Genomic DNA, 19,853 nt, shown 5'->3' on the forward strand with positions numbered 1-19,853 from the left:
GGTGGGAGAATGGTGGAGCAGACCTGATGGGCCAAATGGCCTAATTCTGTTCCTATGCTTATGGTCTTAAATATTGAGCAACCGCTGTCTTATAAGGCCCTTCACAAAAGATATCATCGTTCCAGCAGGCATCTCTAAAAGGCCACTTAATCCATGAGAGATGCACATACAGATCAGCTGGGATTTACAGAAACAGTGCACCATTAGAAACATCGATTCTCATGCACTTACACCCAATTATTGTTCCACCTGTTTAATGAATGACGTTTGAGCCGAGGAATGTAAGTTGAATGAGGAGTCACATGTGACAGAGAGGGAAGTTTACACAGTCCCATTTGTATGGAATATTGTAATATAGAACACTACAGCACAGTACAGGCCCTTATGCCCACTATGTTGTGCCAACATCTTATATGGACTGAGGTATGGTGAAAAACATTGTTTTGCATGCCATCCATACAGATCATTTCATCACATCAGTACATTGAGGTAGTACAAGGGAAAACAGTAAGAGAATGCAGAATAAAATGTTACAGTTACAGAGAAAGTGCAGTGCAGGCAGACAAAGTAAGGTGCAAGGCCATGACAAGGTAGATTGTGAGCTAGATTGTGAGTCCATCTTATCATTACAAGAGGTCCATTCAATAATCTTATAACAGTGGGATAGAAGCTGTCTTTGAACCCGGTGGTACGTGCTTTCCGGCTTTTGATTCTTCTACCTGATGGGAGGGGGGAGTAGAGAAAATGTCTGGGTTGGGTGGATTCTTTAATTAATTTGGCTGCTTTACTGAGGCAGCGAGAATTGTAGAGAGTAGAAGCGTGGAGTAGAGAAGATAGAAATTATTCTTTTAGAAACAGTGTAACTGAAGCCCATCTGTCTGAGAAAATCATGTTTTACTTTTAAAAAATTATTACAATATCAGTATGGAACAACATGGTGACAAAGTGTGCTGTACAGTACTTCTAAGCTGTACAAAATGTTGGTTAGGCCACACCTGGAGTATTCTGTGCTGTTCTGGTTGCCACACCACAGGAAGGATGTGATTAAGATGGAGAGGGTGTAGAAAAGATTCGCAGGAATGTTACTTGGGTTGGAGGGCTTGAATTATAAGGAGAGATTGGACAGGCTGGGTCAGTTTACCCTGGATCAAAGACAGCTGAGAGGTTTATAAAATTATGAGAGACATAGATAGGGTGGATAGGAAGAGTCTGTTTGCCATGCTAGAGGTGTCTAAAACTAGAAGAAATGGGATTAAGGTGGATGGGAGGTTTAAAGGGGATCTGAGGGGTGAATTTTTCACACAAAGAGTGGTTGGTATCTGGAATAAGCTGCCAGAGGAGGGGGTAGATACAGGAACAAGAACAACATTTAAGTGGCACCTGGATAGGTACTTGAATGAGCAGGACATAAAGGGATATGGAATTAATGCAGGCAAGTGGAGATAGGGATGATGGGCAGCATTGACATGATGGGATGAAGGGCCTGTTTCCATGCTGTACGACTCTACGACTGTATAAGTTGCATTATATTTGTATCCTTCATGATGTGCACTTGGTGACTGTAAACTACCAAAAGATGGAAAGAGAGATGAGTCTGAATAACTCTCTTTTTGGCTGGGATGGACACAATGGACTGGAAGGCCTCTTTCCGTGCTACAAATTACTGCAATGCTTTGAGTCTTGTCTTGCCTGGTTCATTATTGGGAGCTCTCACCTGGTTTATCCTGTGCCTTCATAGGTGACTGTTTTGGCAACGGACTACTTTGGAAACGTGCTGAATTTTCTTCAGTTTATCGCCCAATCAGATTTCGCAGTCCTCAGAATCCGTAGTTCAAAGACAGAGTGAGTGCGTAAACACTGTCGGTCTCTTTACGTTTCCTTATCCCACTGATACCTGCAAGCCGTTGAGCATTAGTGCTTGCAAGTGTGGATCCCATTACCCAAAGTGACCTGCTGGTATTGTATCTGCCTACTCAGTGTAGGGAGGGTCACACATTGAAGCGGGCTCCACCTTTCCAGGGCAACTGATGGGCACCCTTGTTCCAGCAATACGACGCAACACTATAATGCTTTTTAAATGCCTATGGTTCTGGGCAGAAGCTGTCTCTTGAAGCAGGTGGTGAGCCTGAATGAGAAGGTGAAACTGCTGCTTGGTGGATGTTCAAGACAAAATGCCCTGGTCAGTTTTATTGTTTCACACTGCACCAAAATAGATAGACTGCAATTACCCTTGCATCTGATACTCAAATAGGTAGGGTCCTGGGGAATGTTGTAGGACAGAGGGACCTAGGAATACAAGTACATAGTTTCCTGAAATTAGAGTCACAGGTAGACAGGGTGGCAAAGACAGCGTTTGGCATGCTTGCCTTCATCGGTCAGGGCATTCAGTATAAGAGTTGGGACATTATGTTGTACAAGACACTGGTGAGGCTGCACCTGGAGTATTGTGTACAGTTTTGGTTACCCTGTTATAGGAAAGAGTGCAAAGAAATTGACAAGTATGTTGCCAGAACTCAAGAGCCTGAGTTGTAGGGAGACGTTCAGCAGGTTAAGACATTATTCCTTGGAGTGTAGGAGACTGAGGGGTGACCATATAGAGGTGTGTAAAATCATGAGGGGCATAGATAGGGTGAATGCACACAGCCTATTCCAGGGAAAGGGAATCAAACATTAGAGGGCATGGGTTTAAAGCGAGAGGGGAAAGATTTAAAAGAGACCTAAGGGGCAAATTCTTCACACAGAGGGTGATGCGCATATGGAACGAGCTGAAAGAAGTAGTGATTGAGGCAGGTGCAATAACAACATTTAAAAGACACTTGAATCAGTACATGGATAGGAAAAGTTCAGAGGGATATGGGCCAAACGTGGACAAATGGGAATAGCTTAGAGGGGCATCTTGGTCGGCATAGACAATTTGGGCTGAAGGACCTGTTTCCGCGCTGTATAACTCCATGACTCTAAATACCTAAATGGGATTATAGAATCATTGGATCAGGCATGATGTCCCTTCGGCCCAACTCATCCATTCCAACTGTGATGCCCATCTACACTAATCCCATTTGCCTGCATTAGGCCTGTATCCCTCAACACCTTTTGTATCCAAGTACCTGTCCAAATGCCTTTTAAATGTTGTACCTGCCTCTGCCACCTCCTCTGGCAGCTCATTCCAGACACCCACCACCCTCTGTGTGAAAAACTTTTCCCTCAGGTTCCCTTGGACTTTCTCCCCTCTCACCTTAGAAAGAGAGTTTCTGCAATAAAATATATTAGTCCAAAACCTTCTCAGGAAAGGCACAGTCAGGGTGGACCATTGTCAAGTAGATTTTCTTAACATGACTCTATCCTTTTTGTACAGATGGTTCACCCAACCCACCATAGTAAACGCCTTCTACATATCAACAAAAAACCAGATACGTAAGTGCTTGGGTTGACTTTCTAGTTGGTTAAAGCTGTGGGTTCCTTTTTGTCTCTGCTGAGTGACAATATTTGTGTGATGTTTGGATAAAGAAGCTGGCAGCACTGATGGAGGCTGAGAGGTTGCGATTCCTTGGAAATGCTCAATGAGAGCCACCCGCCAACCCTGTCCTCAGAACCAGAGACCAGAAGTCTGAAGGTGTCACTTATTGCATCTGGTGCTCCCGATGCAGCCTCCTTTACATCAGTAAGGCCTGATGCAGATTGGGTGACCACTTCGTCGAGCACCTTTGCTCCGTCTGCCGTAACAGCCAGGACCTCCCAGTGGCCACCCACTTCAATTCCACTTGCCACTCCCATTCTGACATGTCTATCCACGGCCTCCTCCACTGCCACATTGAGGCCAAACACAGCTTGGAGAAGCAACACCTCATATTCCACTTTGGTAGTCTCCAACCTGACGGCCTCAATATTAATTTCTCTAACTTCCGGTAACCCCTCCCCTCTGTTTTCCCTCCCCCCCCACTGGCTCCCTCACCCCTTCTCTTTCCCCTCCCCCACCCTCACAACCTGCCCATCACCTCCCACCTCCTTCCCTTTATTCTATGGTCTACTGTCCTCTCCTATTGGATTCCTTCTTCTTCAGCACTTTGCCTCTTCCACCTCCCAGCTTCTTACATCACTCGCTTTCATTCCCCCTCCCCCACCCACCTGCCTCCGTCCTCTCACCTGGACTCACCTATCACCTGCCAGCTTGTGCTCCTCCCCCTCCCCCTACCTTTTTATTCTGGCTTCTGCCCACTTCCTTTACAGTCCTGATGAAGGGTCTCGACCCAAAACGTCGACTGTTCATTTCCCTCCATAGATGCTGCCTGACCCACTCCAGCATTTTGTGTGTATTGATGCAGAATACAGTGTTACAGTTACAGAGCCAGTGCAAATAATTTGCAAGGGCCACAATGAGGTGGATTGGGAGATCAAGAGTTCAGTAGTTCATCCTTTAGCCTATGAGAGGCCTGTTCAAGAGTCTGATAACAGTGGGATAGAAGCTGTCCTCGAGTCTGGTGTTTCATGCTCCTGTATCTTCTGGCCTATGGAAGAGGGGAGAAGAGAGAATGACGGGGATGGGAGGGTCCTTGGTTATGTTGGCTGCTTTCCTGAGGCAGTGGGAAGTGTAGACAGAGTCAATGGAGGGGAGGTTGGTTTTCGTGATGGACTGGGCTGTGTTCATGACTCTCTGCAATTTTCTTGCAGTCTTGGGTAGAGCAGTTGCCATACCAAGCTGTGATGCATCCAGATAGGATGCTTTCTATGGTGCATCTGTAAAATCCATAGTGTCCATGTGGCTGGAGCAGGACAAGTTATTGGTGGTATTTACACTGAGGTACTTGAAACTCTCAACCATCTCCACCTTTGCATCATTGATACAGACAGGGACGTGTTCTCTGCCCCGTTCCCTGAAGTCAAAGACCGGTCAATACACAAGTTCAGGATAGAGAGGAAATTGTGGTGAAGGAAAGAAGGAAGAAGAGGAACAGTCTGTGATGGGGTGGAAGGGTGGAGACTAAATGACAAAAGACAAGCTGGTGCAAGGCAACAAACGTCTAGAGGAGGTGAAACTGTGATTATTAGAAATAACCAAAGCCATTGGAAAAGAATGATGGGAATTTGGAAAGAATGTCATGGGACGCTCGATATCTGAAAGCACGGAACTCGGTGTTGTTCCAACATGCTGAGACAGTAGATGAGGGGCTGTTCCTCAAGGTTACTTTGGGCTTTGTTAAAAAAGTGTTGGACACCAAAGATGGAGAGGTCAAAGTGGCAGCAGGACAGCAAGCAGAGGCTGGGGCTGCCTTTGTGGACTGAACAGGGGCATTCAGCCATGTATTCACCCAGTGTTTGGTCTCTCCAGTGCAGACACAACTCCAATGCACACCTGGAAGGATTGCAAGTGGATCGCTGCTTCACCCTGGAAGAGTGTTGAGACCCTGAAGAAGGAAGGAGGCAAAGTGGCAGGTGTTGAATCTCCTGTGGTTGCTGTGGGAAGGTGGGAGGAAGGTGAGGAGTGAACCAAGGAGTCGTAGAGGGAACTGTCACTTCAGAGTGGTGAAAGAGGAGGAAAAGGTGTGTTTGATGGTATTGTCTCTTTGGATGGGGAGGAAGTGGTGAGAGGAGTGGGGGGTAGAGCAGAAACAGCGGAGGGAAAAATAGCTGAGGAAGATGGGAGCTTTCTCGTCAGGACCTACATGGCAGAGTTGGAGAAACTGGGAGAATGGAGTGGGAGTTAAGGTTGGCGTGGGCACCACGGGTTCATTGTGGATATTGGCAACTTATGGAGATTAGGAAGCAGAGAATGAGACAAGAAGGGACAGACCATGAGAGAAACTTGGGTCCAGAGCAGGAAGACACTGAGTCTCAATGTACCAGAGAAAAGATGACCTGGGTGGAAATGAAGTAAAGTCAAAGTCGCATTTATTGTCATATGCACAAGTACATGTATGTACAAGTGCAGTGAAAAACTTACTTGCAGCAGCATCACAGGCACATAGCATCAGATACACAACATTCACAAGGAAAACTTAAGGTAAACATAAATTATACACAATTTTTTCAAGAAAGAACACAATTAGATCAGAAAAAATCAAAGTCCATTGTAGTGCAAAGTATTGCTATACTGAAGTAGTGATTAGGGTTGTGCAAGTTGGTTCAAAACTGAATGGTTGAAGGGAAGTAGCTGTTCTTGAACCTGGTGGTGTGGGACTTCAGACTTCTGTACCTCCTGCCCAATGGTAGCTGCAAGAAGATGGCATGGCCTGGATGGTGGGGATCTTTGATGACAGATGTTGCCTTCTTGAGACAGCGTCTCATGTAGATACTACGGATGGTGAGGAGGGATGAGCCTGTGATGTCCACTACTCTCTGCAGCTTCTCTCTACAGAAAGGGACAGGCCCAGCTTGGACCCACAGGGGGTCCTTCCGTTTGGAGAAGGCAGGCACAGTCAGAGGAGAGTCGGCAATTTGTAGCCATGCGTCAGACATGAAATAATGGTAAAATTTAGGTTCATAAGGAAAGTGTGTTTGAGAAGAGAGGTGGAGTGACGTGGAGTGTCTGTTAATGGATTCTTTTACATGCCAACCCACCCTTGAAATTAACAGGAAAGGAGATCGGACAAAATGTAAAGTGAGGTGGACACCGTCAATATCTTTGAGGTCAGCACTGACCAGAAACTCAACTGGACTGGCCAAATAAACATTGTGGCTACAAGAGTAGGTCAGGGGCTGGGTGTGTTGTGGTGAGTGATTCACCTCCTGACACCCCTAGGCCTTTCCACCATCCACCAAGGCACAAGTCAGGAGCATGATGGAAGACCCTCCACTTGCCTTGGATGATGCGGCTCCAACCACTATTGAAGCTCCACACCATCCAGGACAAAGCAGCCCTCTTGATTGGCAGCCCATCCACCACCCTAAACTTTCCTTCTCTCTACCACCAGTGCAACGGTTGCAGTGTGTACTCTCTGCAAATTACACTGCAGTTACTCACCCAGGACGAGGACCCCTCCCACCCCGGTCACTCTCTCCTCTCCCCTCTCCCGTTGGGCAGAAGGTACAAAAGCTTGAAAGCACGTACCACCAGGCTCAAGGACAGCTTCATCAACACACGGGGGGCAATTTACAGCAGCCAATTAACCTACTGACCTGCACGTCTTTGGGATGTGGGAGGAAACCCGAGTGGTCACAGGGAGAATGTGCAAACTCCAGACAGACAGCACCCAAGGTGACGATTGGACCTGGGTCCCTGGAAATATGAGGCAGCAGCTCTCCTTGCTATTCTTGTTCCTTGCTGCTCCCCGTGAATGTTAATGCTCACTCTGCTTAAGCGGACGTCTCGTATGATAGAAAATGAACTCGTGACCTCCCAGTCTACCTCGTCATGGCCCTCGCACCTTATTGTCCACCTGCACTGCATTTTCTCTGTAACTGCAACACTATATTCTGCATTCTGTTTTCCTTTTTACTACTTCAATGTACTTACATAAGGCATGATCTGTCCAGATGGCATGCAGGCAACAGCCTGTTGCTGTATCTCAGTACATGTGACAATAATAAACCAAAACCAGGCTACTCTGACAGCACCTCCCTAACCAGCAGCCCCTACCACCAAGGACAAGGGCAACAGGTGGATTGGAACACCACTATCTGCAGCTTCCCCTCCAAGTCGTGCATCATCCTGACTTTTCTTTCATCGTCGCTGGGTCTAAATCCTGGGACCCCGACAGCATGGTGAGGGAGCCTTCACCAGGACTGCAGTGCTTCAAGGAAGCAGTTAACCCCCACCTTCTCAAGGGCAATGAGGAATGGGCAATAAATGCTGGCCTTGCCAGTGACACTCAGACCCTGAAAGTGGGAAGGAAAGGTTACTCTTGCTCCTCCAACCACCCTGCCCGCAACCGGTTGCACACTTGTGTCTGAGGCCTATGGGTGGACTGAGTTTGGTGCTCTGCAGGTGACCTGTCTCTACTGAACCTGACCTGTTTCTTTCCCGTTTGCAGAGTTTCCAGCTGGCCAGCTCCAAAAGCCGTTTCTCTGGGGAGAAAAATATCCTTTGTAAGTAATGTTTGTCCCTGTTATCTCTTTGATCCACTCAACTCCTCACCTCCAACCTAATGCCATCCACTGCCACCATTCAGTGTTCTGTTTGCCCCAGCCCATCCCAAGGCCCCTGCAGGTATTGATTGCTTGTCCTCCAACACTTCCCCCAGAATCACACACAATCACAGGATGGTTACAGCAGAGAAGGGGGCTATTTGGCCCATTGAGTTTGTACTGGCTCTGTGTAAGACTATCTTCTATGTAAGAATACTTTCTATTTAAGAATATCCAGCTGGTTCCACCTCTGTGCCAGCTTATCAACATAGCCCTGCACATTCTTTCCTTTCAGACACTTCTCCAGCTCCTGTTTCAGTGCTACAGTTGAACTTGCCTCCATTACTAACCCTAGCAGTGTATTCCAGGCCCAACCACTTGATGGGAAAAGGCTTTTTCCTTGCGTTTTTTCACGGTCACTTTCATTCACTTTGTGAATAGGAAAAGGTTTAGAAGGTTATGGGCCAAGGTGGGCATCTTGGTCGACATGGACCATTTGGACCGAAGGGCCTGTTTCTGTGCTGTATGACTTTAATGTCCACTGGTTCTTGACCCCTCCATCAATAGGAACAGGTTTTCTATTTCCTCTGTCGGGTCCCTCGCAGCCTCCTCTGCTCAGAGGACTACACCCCAGCTTCTCCAGTCTCTCCACAGAACTAAAGCCCCCCCACCACCCCTAGAATCATATCATTAAATCTCTTCTGCACCCCCTCCAAAGCCTTCACATCTTCCCCCAAATGTGACACACAGAACTGGGGACACAATGTGGCAGAACCAGTGTTTATTAGGATTCACCATTACTTCCTTGTTCCTGTGCTCTAAGCTCAGGATCCCTTTTGCTTTTTGAACCACTTTCTCATCCTGGCCTGATACTCTGCACTAGTACTCCCACACCTCTCTGCTCTTGTACCCCATTTAGAATTTCTCCCCTGGTTTATATTGCCTCTTTGCATTCCTCTTATCTGAAATGTAAGTCTTCTCATTTCTTGGTATCAAACTTCATCTGCCACCTATCTACCTACTCCCCAACTGGTCTATATCTCTGCAAGTTCTGTTTCTATCCTCCTCAGAGTTCATTAGTCGTCAAATCTTTGTGTCCCCCACAGCTGGAAATTGCACCAAAGCATTTGTGTATATTGAGAAAGTCAGTGGTCCTAGTGCCGACCTCTGGGGAACTCCTCTAGACTGTTACCTCCAGTCCTTTAACCACCGCTCTGTCACTTTGCCAGTTTTCTATCTATGCTCCTTTTATTTCATGGCCTTCAATCTTAACCCTGTTAAGTTGCACCTTATCAAATGCCTTTTGCAAGTCAATATATACCACATCAATGTCATAGTCATGGAGTGGTACAGCACAGGAAGGGTCCCTGCTGCCCACCACATCCATGCTGACCTTTTTGCCCATCTGCACTAATCCCATTTGCCTGCATTAGGACCATGTCCTTCTAAGACTTGCCTATTTACGCATCTGTCTAAATGCCTCTGAACTGGTAATTGTATCTGATTCCACCACCTCCTCTGGCAGGACGTTGCAGATATCAACCATTCTCTACGTGATTCCTTCCTCTCACCTTAAACCTATGCTCTCTTGTTTTTCATAAACCTACCATGGAAAGAAGATTTTGACTATCTACCCTATCTATGCCTCTTGTAACTTTGTACACTTCTTTCAGCTCACCCTTCAACTTCCTTCATTCCAGAGAAAACAAGCTGAGCCTATCAGATCTCTCCCCATAACTAAAATCCGCCAATCCAGGCAATATCCTGGTGAATCTCCTCTGCACTCCCTCCAGCGCAACAACCTGAGGCAACCAGAACTGCACGCAGTATTCCAAGTGCAATCGAACCAGCGTTTTGTAAAGTTGCAACAAAACATCCCAACCTTTATTTCCTATGCCTGACCTATGAAGGCAAGCATGCCTTACGTCTACCACCTGATGTTGCCACTTTCAGCCAACAACAATGGATGAAACCCAAGGTCCCTTTGTTCATCAATATTCCTTATATTCCACTGTATATGTCCTACCCCTGTTTGTCTTCCCAAAATTCATCTCAGTCCCCTTATTACTTCAAAATGTTTGATAGAATCTGGGGGGAGTTGATGAGAATGTGGGGAGAATGAAATGGGATTAGTGTAAATGGGTTGCTGATGGTCAGCATGGACTTGGGGGGGGGGTGAAGGGCCTGTTTTCATGCTGTACGACCCCACAAAATGATGGGGAAGCATCCTGTGCCCTTTTGGTTGAAAATTGAATTGGACTCTTTCCAACCTCAGGTCAGATCCCCTCAAAGACTTACAAAACTGGCTAAAAGCAGCAGTGTTAGGGCGGTTCGAAGGCAGAAAGTAGCACTAACATATACTGAGTGAAGACCCAGGTCCATTGTACTTCAGATGGGCAGAATCCACAATGTGATTCAGGAGGTGAGTGTGATCAGAAGAGATTCAGGGACTGGGGCTATCTTGACACAGTTAAGAAGTCTGGTACTGTGGAGAGGAACATCTTTAATGATCTCAAACACAGTAAATTGCTTGTAATTCCAGGTCCATCAGTTATGGTGCAATCGGCACAATTATTGGACACGAGTTCTCGCATGCCTTTGATAACAATGGTAAGTGTCACTGGCCTGAAGAAATGTCACTAATAGTTGTCAGATGTCACTGCCAGATCGGAAATGAATAAAACTCCACTTTTCTGCTCAGTTGACCCCACTATCTCTGTCTTCCTGCAGTCTGAAACTTTCCCCCACATGGCCAGCTTTTTGTATCACTTGAAAATGTCTTTCTCGTGCCTCTGCATTGAAGTCTAAAGCCATATATACAAGAAGAAGCAAGGGACCAAATACCAAGCCCTGTGTAGTAGTCACCCATCAACCATTGCCCCTTGCTTCCTGCCATGGAGCTAATTTTGGAACCAATTTGCCACCCTCCCTTGCACATAATTTTTTTGACCAGCCTGCCATGTGAAACCCAATTAAAATTCCCCCTGAAATCTGTGTAGACTGCATCAACTATGCTGTCCTTACTGACACTCCCTGTTGCCTTCTCAAAGGATTCGATGAAATTAGTCACATATGATCTTCCCTTAAAGATGTTAAGGAAGAGAAAGAATAATAAAGACAGCATGAATTAAGGAGTCCTACAGACTGGGGAAACTAGGCACTGCATGAATGAGGTTTTCTGAGATATCGGGCAGACCTGGAGACCGCAACAGAGAAATTGCCCCTTTTGTGCATTTGTATGCAATGTGAAAATGAAGTATATAAAGGGTTGTGAGATAGAGTGGCTGCTTCTACATGTTGGACCCTGCTAGGCAGCTTCATTCACTAGGAGTGGATATTGGGAATGCTCTGGGATGTTCTGCCCACGTTTTAATGGACAAGAAGATGGAGATGAAGTTCGGAGATACAGTGTATGGTGCTTTCACTTTAGTGTTTGGGTCATACACTGTATTCATTATTACATGGGAGATACCTTGCCCTAAGTAGCGTGGGCCAGTCTGAATATAGCCAGACCAATATTAGTGTAGAACATAGAACAGTACAGCACAGGAACAGGCCCTTCAGCCCACTGTGTCTGTGCCAACTATGATGCCAAATTAAAGTAATCCCTTCCATATCCCTCCACTCCCTGCATATTCATGTGCCTATCTAAAAGCCCCTCGAACACCACTATCATATCTGGTTCCACCGCCACCCCTGGCATCCTGTTCCAGGCACCCACCACTCTATGTGTAAAAACACTTGCTCCACACATTACCTTTAAACTTTTCCTCTCTCATCTTAAAGCTATGCTTTCAGGTATTCGACATTTCTACTCTGGGAGAAAGATTCTGACTGTCTACTCTAACTACGCCTCTCATAATTTTATAAACTTTTATCAGGTCTCCCCTCAGCTCCAATGCTCCAGAGAAAATGGTCCAAGTTGGTCCAACCTCTTCTTATAGCTAAATTCTCTAATCCAGGCAGCATCCTGGTGAACCTCTTCTGCACCCTCCCCAAAGCCTTCCTGTAATGGGGCGACCAGAACTGCACACAATGTTCCAAATGCGGCCTCACCAAAGTTTTATACAGCTGCATCATGACTCCTGACTCTTATACTCTATGCCCTTAGCGATAAAGGCAAGCATGTCATATACGTTCTTTATCACCCTATCTACTTGTGTTGCCACTTTTAGGGAGTGATGGACTAGTTTAATAGCAACAGCAAACTCAAAACCTGTCTGTCCAGTTTTACCCAATCAATGTTTCAGCGGTGCCAGGGAGCCAGTCTCTAGCACACTGGGCAGCAGGTTAGATCAGATCCCTGTCTGCTGTAGGAAGTGTGCCCACTACCAGCACCGTCTGATGGTGCTTGTACCTGAATGGGACTGGGTGAGGGATCACAGCTATCCATATCATCCACATTCTGAGATCTGCTTGTATAAATGATTTCAGACTTTGATTTGCAGCAATTGAAAGATCATTGAGCTGAAGTGTCAAACCTGTTCCCCTCTCCCACAAATGCTGCCTGACCTGCTGAGTTTTTTCAGCATTTTCTGTTCTTTTATTTCAGATTTCCAGCATCTGCAGTTTTTTTGTGATTTTCAAGAATAAAAGGGATTAGTGTAGGATGAGTGTAAATGGGTGCTTCATGGTTGGCACAGACTTGGTGGGCCAAAGGGCCTGGTTGACTCTGCAACTCTATACTCATCATTCACTCCTTCCTGGACTAACCACCGACCTGTGATGCCTGATTTTCCCAGGAGCCCAGACATGAGAAGTCTTGCTCCATTTGAGGACTAAAATTGTCATCCCCACACTGTTCTCCATAGCCAAAACAAGGCTGTAGTCAAGGTGCAGTCTGACCAGAGTGTTGCAGCTTGGACCAATTGTTCCCCAACTGTCTGTGATGGGGCTCAGAGGCCTTATAAAACTCGTGGACTGCTGATTCGCAAATCCGTGAGTCTGGAAAAACTTCAAGTTATGAAGGTACCTGGGCTTATGGAGAGAAAAGCATTTTTGTGTAAGTTATTGGAATTCGTTTATTATTGTCACATGTCATGAGGGACTGAGTTATGGAGAGTGGTTGAGCCGGTTGGGACTTTTTTCATTGGAGTGTAGGAGAATGAGGGGTGATCTTATAGGAGTGTACAAAATTATGAGGGGCATAGATAGGGTGAATGCGCACAGTCTGTTTCCCAGGGTTGGGGAATCAAGAACTAGAGGGCATAGGTTTAGGGTGAGAGGGGAGAGATTTAATAGGAACCTGAGGGGCAACCTTTTCACCCAAAGAGTGGTCAATAGATGGAATGAGCTGCCAGAGGAAGTGGTTGAGGCAGGTGCAATAACAACATATAAAAGGTACTTGGACAGGTATATGGATAGGAAAGGTTTTGAGGGATATGGAACAAACGCAGGAAAATGGGACTAGCTTAGATGGGCATCTTGCTTGGCATAGACCAGTTGGGCCAAAGGGCCTGTTTCCGTGCTGTATGACTCTATGTACAGAGATGCAGTGAAAAGGTTTTGTTTTGCGTGCCAGCCAGACAGATCACACCATACATAAGTACATCAAGGTAGTAAAATGGAAAACAGAATGCTGCATATAGTGTTACAATTACAGAGAAAATGCAGTGCAGGCAGACAAATAAAGATACAAGGGCCACAATGAGGTAGATTGAAAGATCAAGAGTTCATCTTTTAATGTATGAGAGGTCCGTTCAAGAGTCTGAACATTAACATACATGGAGAGCCGCAAGGAATAAAGGTAGCAAGGAGAGCCTCTGCCTCACAGTATCCAGAGACCCAGGTTCTAGGCTGACCTCGGGTGCTGTCTATATGGAGTTTGCACGTTCTCCCTCTGACCGTGTGGATTTCCATCAGGTGCTCCAGTTTCCTCCCATTTCCCAAAGACGTGGGAGTCTGTGAGTTAATTGGCTGCTGTAAATTGCCCCTAGATCGTAAGTGAGTTGTAGAATCTGGGGGGAATTAATGAGAAGGTGGGGAGAATGAAATGGGATCTGTGTAAATGGGTTGCTGATGGTCAACACGGGCTTGGGGTGGGGGGGCAAAGGGTCTGGCTCCATGCTGTACAACCCATGAAATGGTGGAAGCATTCTGTGCCCCTTTAGTTGGAAATTGAATTGGAACTTTACAACTCCAAATTGGGTCCTCTCAAAAACTCACAAAACTGTCTAAAAGCAGCAGTGTTGGTGGGGTTTGAAGGCAGAAAGTGGCACTAACACATAGCCTGCAGGGACCTGGCTAAATTCTGCACATTGGCACAGTAATCAGAGAAGGATGTCAGCCCTCAGAGCCCCACTCCCTGTGGATACCGTCAACTCCCAGGGTACTGGGTATAATCCCAGTGACTGAAGCTGATCTTCAGACAGCACAGACTCTGGGTGACCTCCTGACTGCAGCATTGAGCAGCAGACCGAGAGGGATGGCAGAGCTCTGCTGTGGCCTGCTGCAATGATCTGGGGGCCAGGCCGTTGGAAGTTACTGTGACTGTGAGCACCACCGATAAGGGAGAATGGGTGAAGGTCAGCCACAGATTGGCACAGTTATAACAGAAAACCCCAGTTGCAAAGACTTCAGAGACGTTGGTGTGTGGTGTAAGGGGTTTTGCAGCTGGACATTTCCATGCCTCTTGTCCTGCTCCTGACCAGCCCGAGTGTCTTGCTTTGCTGTCTGAAACCCTCCAGTAATGGGGTGCAGCCACTGAACCAGCAGCTCAGAGCTAAATACTGCAACAACCTCCGCTGGTGGTTTAAGCCCTCCCCGGGAGGGTTCAAGCAGTCTGCTGCCAGTTCTGGAGCCGCCTTGTGAACTGTTCCAACGTCAGCTGTCTCTTTACATCACAAGGCACCATACTCCCAGTTCTAGTAGTGCTTGAGCCCCTGTGTGTGTTGGGAGGGGTTGGAACATGCATAGCATGATGAGTGGCGTCAATAGATGTGTGTCCAGTGCTGGGAAAGTATCAGGCACACAAGTGTGTCTCACACCTGGATGGGCCCGGTCCAATTTCACCTGGGCATGGTCACTCACTCCAGGTAAAATCGGTGTTGGATTGCAGAACACTGGCTATAAAAGTTCCCCTCTTCAGTCTACATGAATCCCAGAACGTTTACAGCTTAGAATGAGGCCATTCAGTCCTTCTAGTCCAAGCCAGTTCTGTGTAAGAGCCATCCAGCCAGTACAATTCCCATGCCCCTTCCCTAGAGCCCTGCATATTCTTTTCTTTCAGTATTTACTCAGAGAAACAAAGGACTGCAGATGCTGGAATCTAGGCAAAAAACACAATGATGCTGGAGGAACTCAGTAGGCCAGGCAGCATCCATGGAGAAAAGCAGGCGGTCAATGTTGCGGGTCAGGACCCTTCTCCAGGACCTGAACTTTATACCTGAAGAAGGGTCCTGACTCTAAACGTTGACTATTTACCCAGCTCCTTATTCAACACCACAGTTAAAGCTGCCTCTATTATTGCCCCAGTCTCTGCATTACAGACCCAAGCACTTGTTGGGGAAAAAACCTCTCCTCATCACATGCCGGTCACCTTGATCTTACATCCCCTCCATCACTGACGACAGTTTCTCCCTATCTACTACTTCTCAAACCCTTCCTGACTATGTATCCTGCTGTCAGATCCCCTCACAACCTCCTCTGTTCCAAGAAGCGCAGTCCCAGCTTCTCCAATCCACCCTCATAACTAAGGTCTCTCCCTCACCCCCATCCCCGGAATTATTTCTGTAAAACGCCTCTGCACCCCCTCCAAAGCTTTCATATCTTCTCTCAAGTGTGGCACCTAAAACTTGGCACAGACTCCAGCTGTGGTGAACCAGTGGTTTTTAACAATTCACTTTCTTGTTCCTGTATTCTTTGCCTCTATTTGTAAAGTCCAACTACTTGTATGTCTTTTTTAACGACTTTTAACAAACTTTGCACATATACCTCCCTGGTTGGCACAACATGGTGGGCCGAAGGGCCTGTATTGTTCTATCTCTCTGTCCTTGTATCCCATTTAGAACTGTTTCCGCCCCCTTCTCATTCTTGCTGCCTTGGTAAAGCAACCAACATAATCAAAGACCCCACCCACCCCGGACATTCTCTCTTCTCCCCTCTCCCATTGAGCAAAAGCCTGAAAGCACATACCACCAGGTTCAAGGACAGCTTCTATCCCGCTGTTATAAGACTATTGAACGGTCCCCTAGTATAAGATGGACTCTTGACCTCACAATCTACCTCATTATGACCTTGCATCTTATTGTCTGCCTGTACTGCACTTGCTCTGTAGCTGTGACACTACTCTGCATTCTGTTATTTTACCTTGTACTACCTCAATGCACTGTGTAATGAATTGATCTGTATGAATGGCATGCAAGACAAGTTTTTCACTGTCCCTTGGTACAAGTGACAGTAATAAATGAATTCCAATAAACCAATTCCAAAATGCATTGCTTCACATATCTCACCAGTAAACTTCATCTGCCACCAACCTGCCCATTTCCCCAGCCTGAAAACATCTCTGTAAAATCTGGGACTATCCTCTTCGCAGTTCATTCATCTGAGTTTTGTGTCATTGCACTTTGGGTAACTGTACACAAGTCTTTGGCATTTTAATCATTTTTTTATTTATAGGTCGAAAATTTGATAAAGATGGAAATCTGCGTCAGTGGTGGACTAATGACTCGATTTCAAAGTTTAATGCCAAAGCGGATTGTATAGTAAAGCAGTACAGTGACTACTACTGGGCCCTCGTGGGTCTGAAGGTGGGTTGTGGTCGAGTGTAGGGCGCGTTTAGGGAGTGCAGATCCCATCAGTGGAGAATATGCCAGGTGAATTCCCTCCACCCACTTCATTCCCCATCCTTGCTCCCTATCCACCTCATTTCCCCCTCACTCACTCACTCCACCCACCTTATTCCCCACGCTCACTCCCTCCATTCACCTCATTCCTACCTTTGCTCCCTCCATCCACCTCATTTCCTGCTCTCACTCCACCTACCTCAATCCCACCCTCACTCCCTCCACCCACCTCATTCCTGCCCTTACTCCCTCCATTCACGTAATTCTCACCCTCGCTCTCTCCATTCACCTCATTCTCCACCCTCACTCCCTCCATCACCTCAATTCTCCCTCACTCCCTTCACCCAGCTCACTCCCACCCTCACAACCATCATCCACTTCCTTCCCCACCCTCACTCTCTATCCTCCTCATTCTTGCCCTCATTCCCTCCATTCCCCTCACTCCCTCCACCCATCTCATTCCTGCCCTCACTCCCTCCAGTCACCTCATTCCCATCCTCCCTCCCTCCTCCAACTCATTCCCACCCTCACTCCCTCCATTCACCTCATTCCCACCCTCACTCCCTCCACCCACCTCATTCCTGCCCTCACTCCCTCCAGTCACCTAATTCCCACCATCCCTCCCTCCCTCCATCCAACTCACTCCTATCCTCACTCCCTCCATCCACCTCACCCAGTCTAGTTAGATGGTGAAGTGCTGTTTAGAGGGATGTGGACTAAATGCAGGCAAATGGGACTAGCTTAGATGGGCATCTTGGTCAGCATGGATGAGTTGGGCCAAAGGGCCTCTTTCCATGCTGTATAACTGTAATGGACTGGTGTCCTTACAGGAAACAGAGTGGGAACATCTGTAGGCAAGGCATCTGGTGGGAGTCTGTGGGCTTGTAATGGGTATTGATCACTGACACGTCCCTGAGATGGAGATGGAGATGGAGGAGTTGAGAAGTGGAAGGGAAGAACCGTGTGAGAGGAGGATGGAGACTGGTAGCAAAGATGTGCCAATTTTCATTCTGTACGAGAGCAGGAAGCAGCCCCAATCATCGATGTGCTGGAGAAAAAAGGTGGGGAGGGGGCCTGAGTCGAACTGTTCCATGCACCCCAGAAGGAGATGGGTGGAGCTTGCACCCAACCAGGTGCCCATAGCCGCACCTTTGACTTGGAGAGAGTGAGTGATTAAAGGAGAAGTTCTGCCAGGCGGAGGGGGCTGGGTGGGTCTCTGTGCTAGCAAGATCTTACCTCTTTGATCACCTTTGCCTGTCTCAATGTCAATTATTCTCTTACAATGCTCCTGAGCATCAAGGTGGGATGTTTTATAAATGCTGTAGAAATGTGCATCATAGTAGTTTGAGTATCTCTAAAGCCTGGACTTTAACCTTGTGCCTTGTAGGTAAATGGGCAGAAAACATTAGGAGAGAACATTGCTGACAATTCTGGTCTCCGCCAGAGTTTCAGGGTAGGTTAACGCCACTAACACTGATGAAATTTTTTCCAGGTGCTCTCCTCGCGGCTCCCAGCACTGTAAACCAAAGCTCAGGTCACCTAACAACAGGGCTGCCTGCCGTGTCTGCAACTCCCCATGCTGGGGGCGAAAGTCTACAATGCCAATTCAGCCAAATGAAACTAAGGCACCAGTTGCACTGACAATGGCAGCAACCAACCCACATCTGCTGCTCCCCTGCATCTGTCTGTGATCCATCATCTCCCCTGGGCATCCAGCACTAGAGTAGGTCTAGCCTTCCCAAGGTTGGAGGAGTCAGTGGTTAATATCCTCTCCCATGGAATAAACTCACTGCTTTTCAAACCATCTCAATGCTTCTCCCTCCCCTATACACCTTCTCACCTATTTGCAGGCCAGTTGGAAGCTGACCATGAATCTCAAGGGACTTTGCCATCAACCGGCGAATGCTGGGCATAACACCTCAGGGTGCCTCCAAGCACAAATCTGCATATTCCTGAACCCAAACAAGCTGTGCCTTCAGCTACTGAAGCCCTAACCTTCCTTGACATTGAACAAGCTGCTGGTCACTTGGAACGATACATCCTTGGGGTTATAGGTTCATAGAGCAATACAGCATGGAAACAGACCCTTTGGCCCAACTTGTCCATGCTGATCAAGGTGCCTACCTAAGCTAATCCCATTTGCCCACATTTGGCCCATATCCCTCTAAACCTTTCTTATCCATGTACTTATCCAAGTGTCTTTTGAATGTTGTTATTGTACCTGCCTCAACCACTTCCTCTGGCTGCTCGTTCCATATATCCATCACCCTCTGTGTGAAGAAGTTGCCCCTCAGGCCCCTATTAAATCTTACCCCTCTCACCTTAAACCTATGCCCTCTAGTTCTTGATTCCCTTTCCCTGGGAAAAAGACTGTGTGTATTCACCCTATCGATGCCCCTCATGATGTTATATGCCTCTATAAGGTCACCCATCAGTCAAGGAATGACTGAAGAATAAAGTCAATAGAATAAAGGAATAAAGTCTTAGCCTGTCCAAGTTCTCCCTGTAACTCAGGCCCTTGAGTCCTGGCAGCATCCTCATAAATCTTAGCAACATTCTCATAAGTGTGAGTGTCAGATTGTGTTTGATGACTCTTCTGTAGAGCACTTTGGGGCACTTTGCTGGTTAAAGGTATGAAAATTTGCCACATTGCATCAGGAGGGACAGAATCTTCCATAGTAAATACAGTTGAAGCCCCTGCGGGTGTTTGGATTGGTGGGAATGGATCCTGTGACTAGCAGCTCACCTCACTTCCACCAGGCTCCTACATCCTTCCCCACGGAGCACTGAACAACCCTGGGGAGACTCACTGTCGGACTCAGCGGAACTGAGTGAGCTTGCTGAGCTTGCCACGTTCCTGTGCAATCCCCAACCTCGCCACTAGAGCTTCACCTCTGAGTGAAACCCTCACCCCGTCCTGTCATTCCCAGACCATGCATGGCCCCTTCCTAATTATAAAATAGACCATACACAGCAACCGGACTGAGAAATAACAAAGGGGAGGAA

At 47.0% G+C, this 19,853-nt stretch overlaps 1 protein-coding gene across 1 annotated transcript in view; it reads left to right on the forward strand.

The window, feature by feature from the left end:
* phex (phosphate regulating endopeptidase homolog, X-linked) overlaps positions 1–19,853 on the forward strand; it is a 70,391-nt gene that overhangs the window by 39,803 nt on the left and 10,735 nt on the right. Inside the window, exons 11-16 of the mRNA XM_052014427.1 lie at positions 1,739–1,842; positions 3,356–3,414; positions 7,968–8,022; positions 10,604–10,671; positions 16,681–16,811; positions 18,235–18,300. Of these exons, the coding sequence (XP_051870387.1) occupies positions 1,739–1,842; positions 3,356–3,414; positions 7,968–8,022; positions 10,604–10,671; positions 16,681–16,811; positions 18,235–18,300 (483 nt within the window). The remainder of the gene's footprint in view (positions 1–1,738; positions 1,843–3,355; positions 3,415–7,967; positions 8,023–10,603; positions 10,672–16,680; positions 16,812–18,234; positions 18,301–19,853) is intronic.

Source organism: Pristis pectinata, chromosome 4, assembly GCF_009764475.1.
Source record: "Pristis pectinata isolate sPriPec2 chromosome 4, sPriPec2.1.pri, whole genome shotgun sequence".
Lineage (NCBI taxonomy): Eukaryota > Metazoa > Chordata > Chondrichthyes > Rhinopristiformes > Pristidae > Pristis > Pristis pectinata.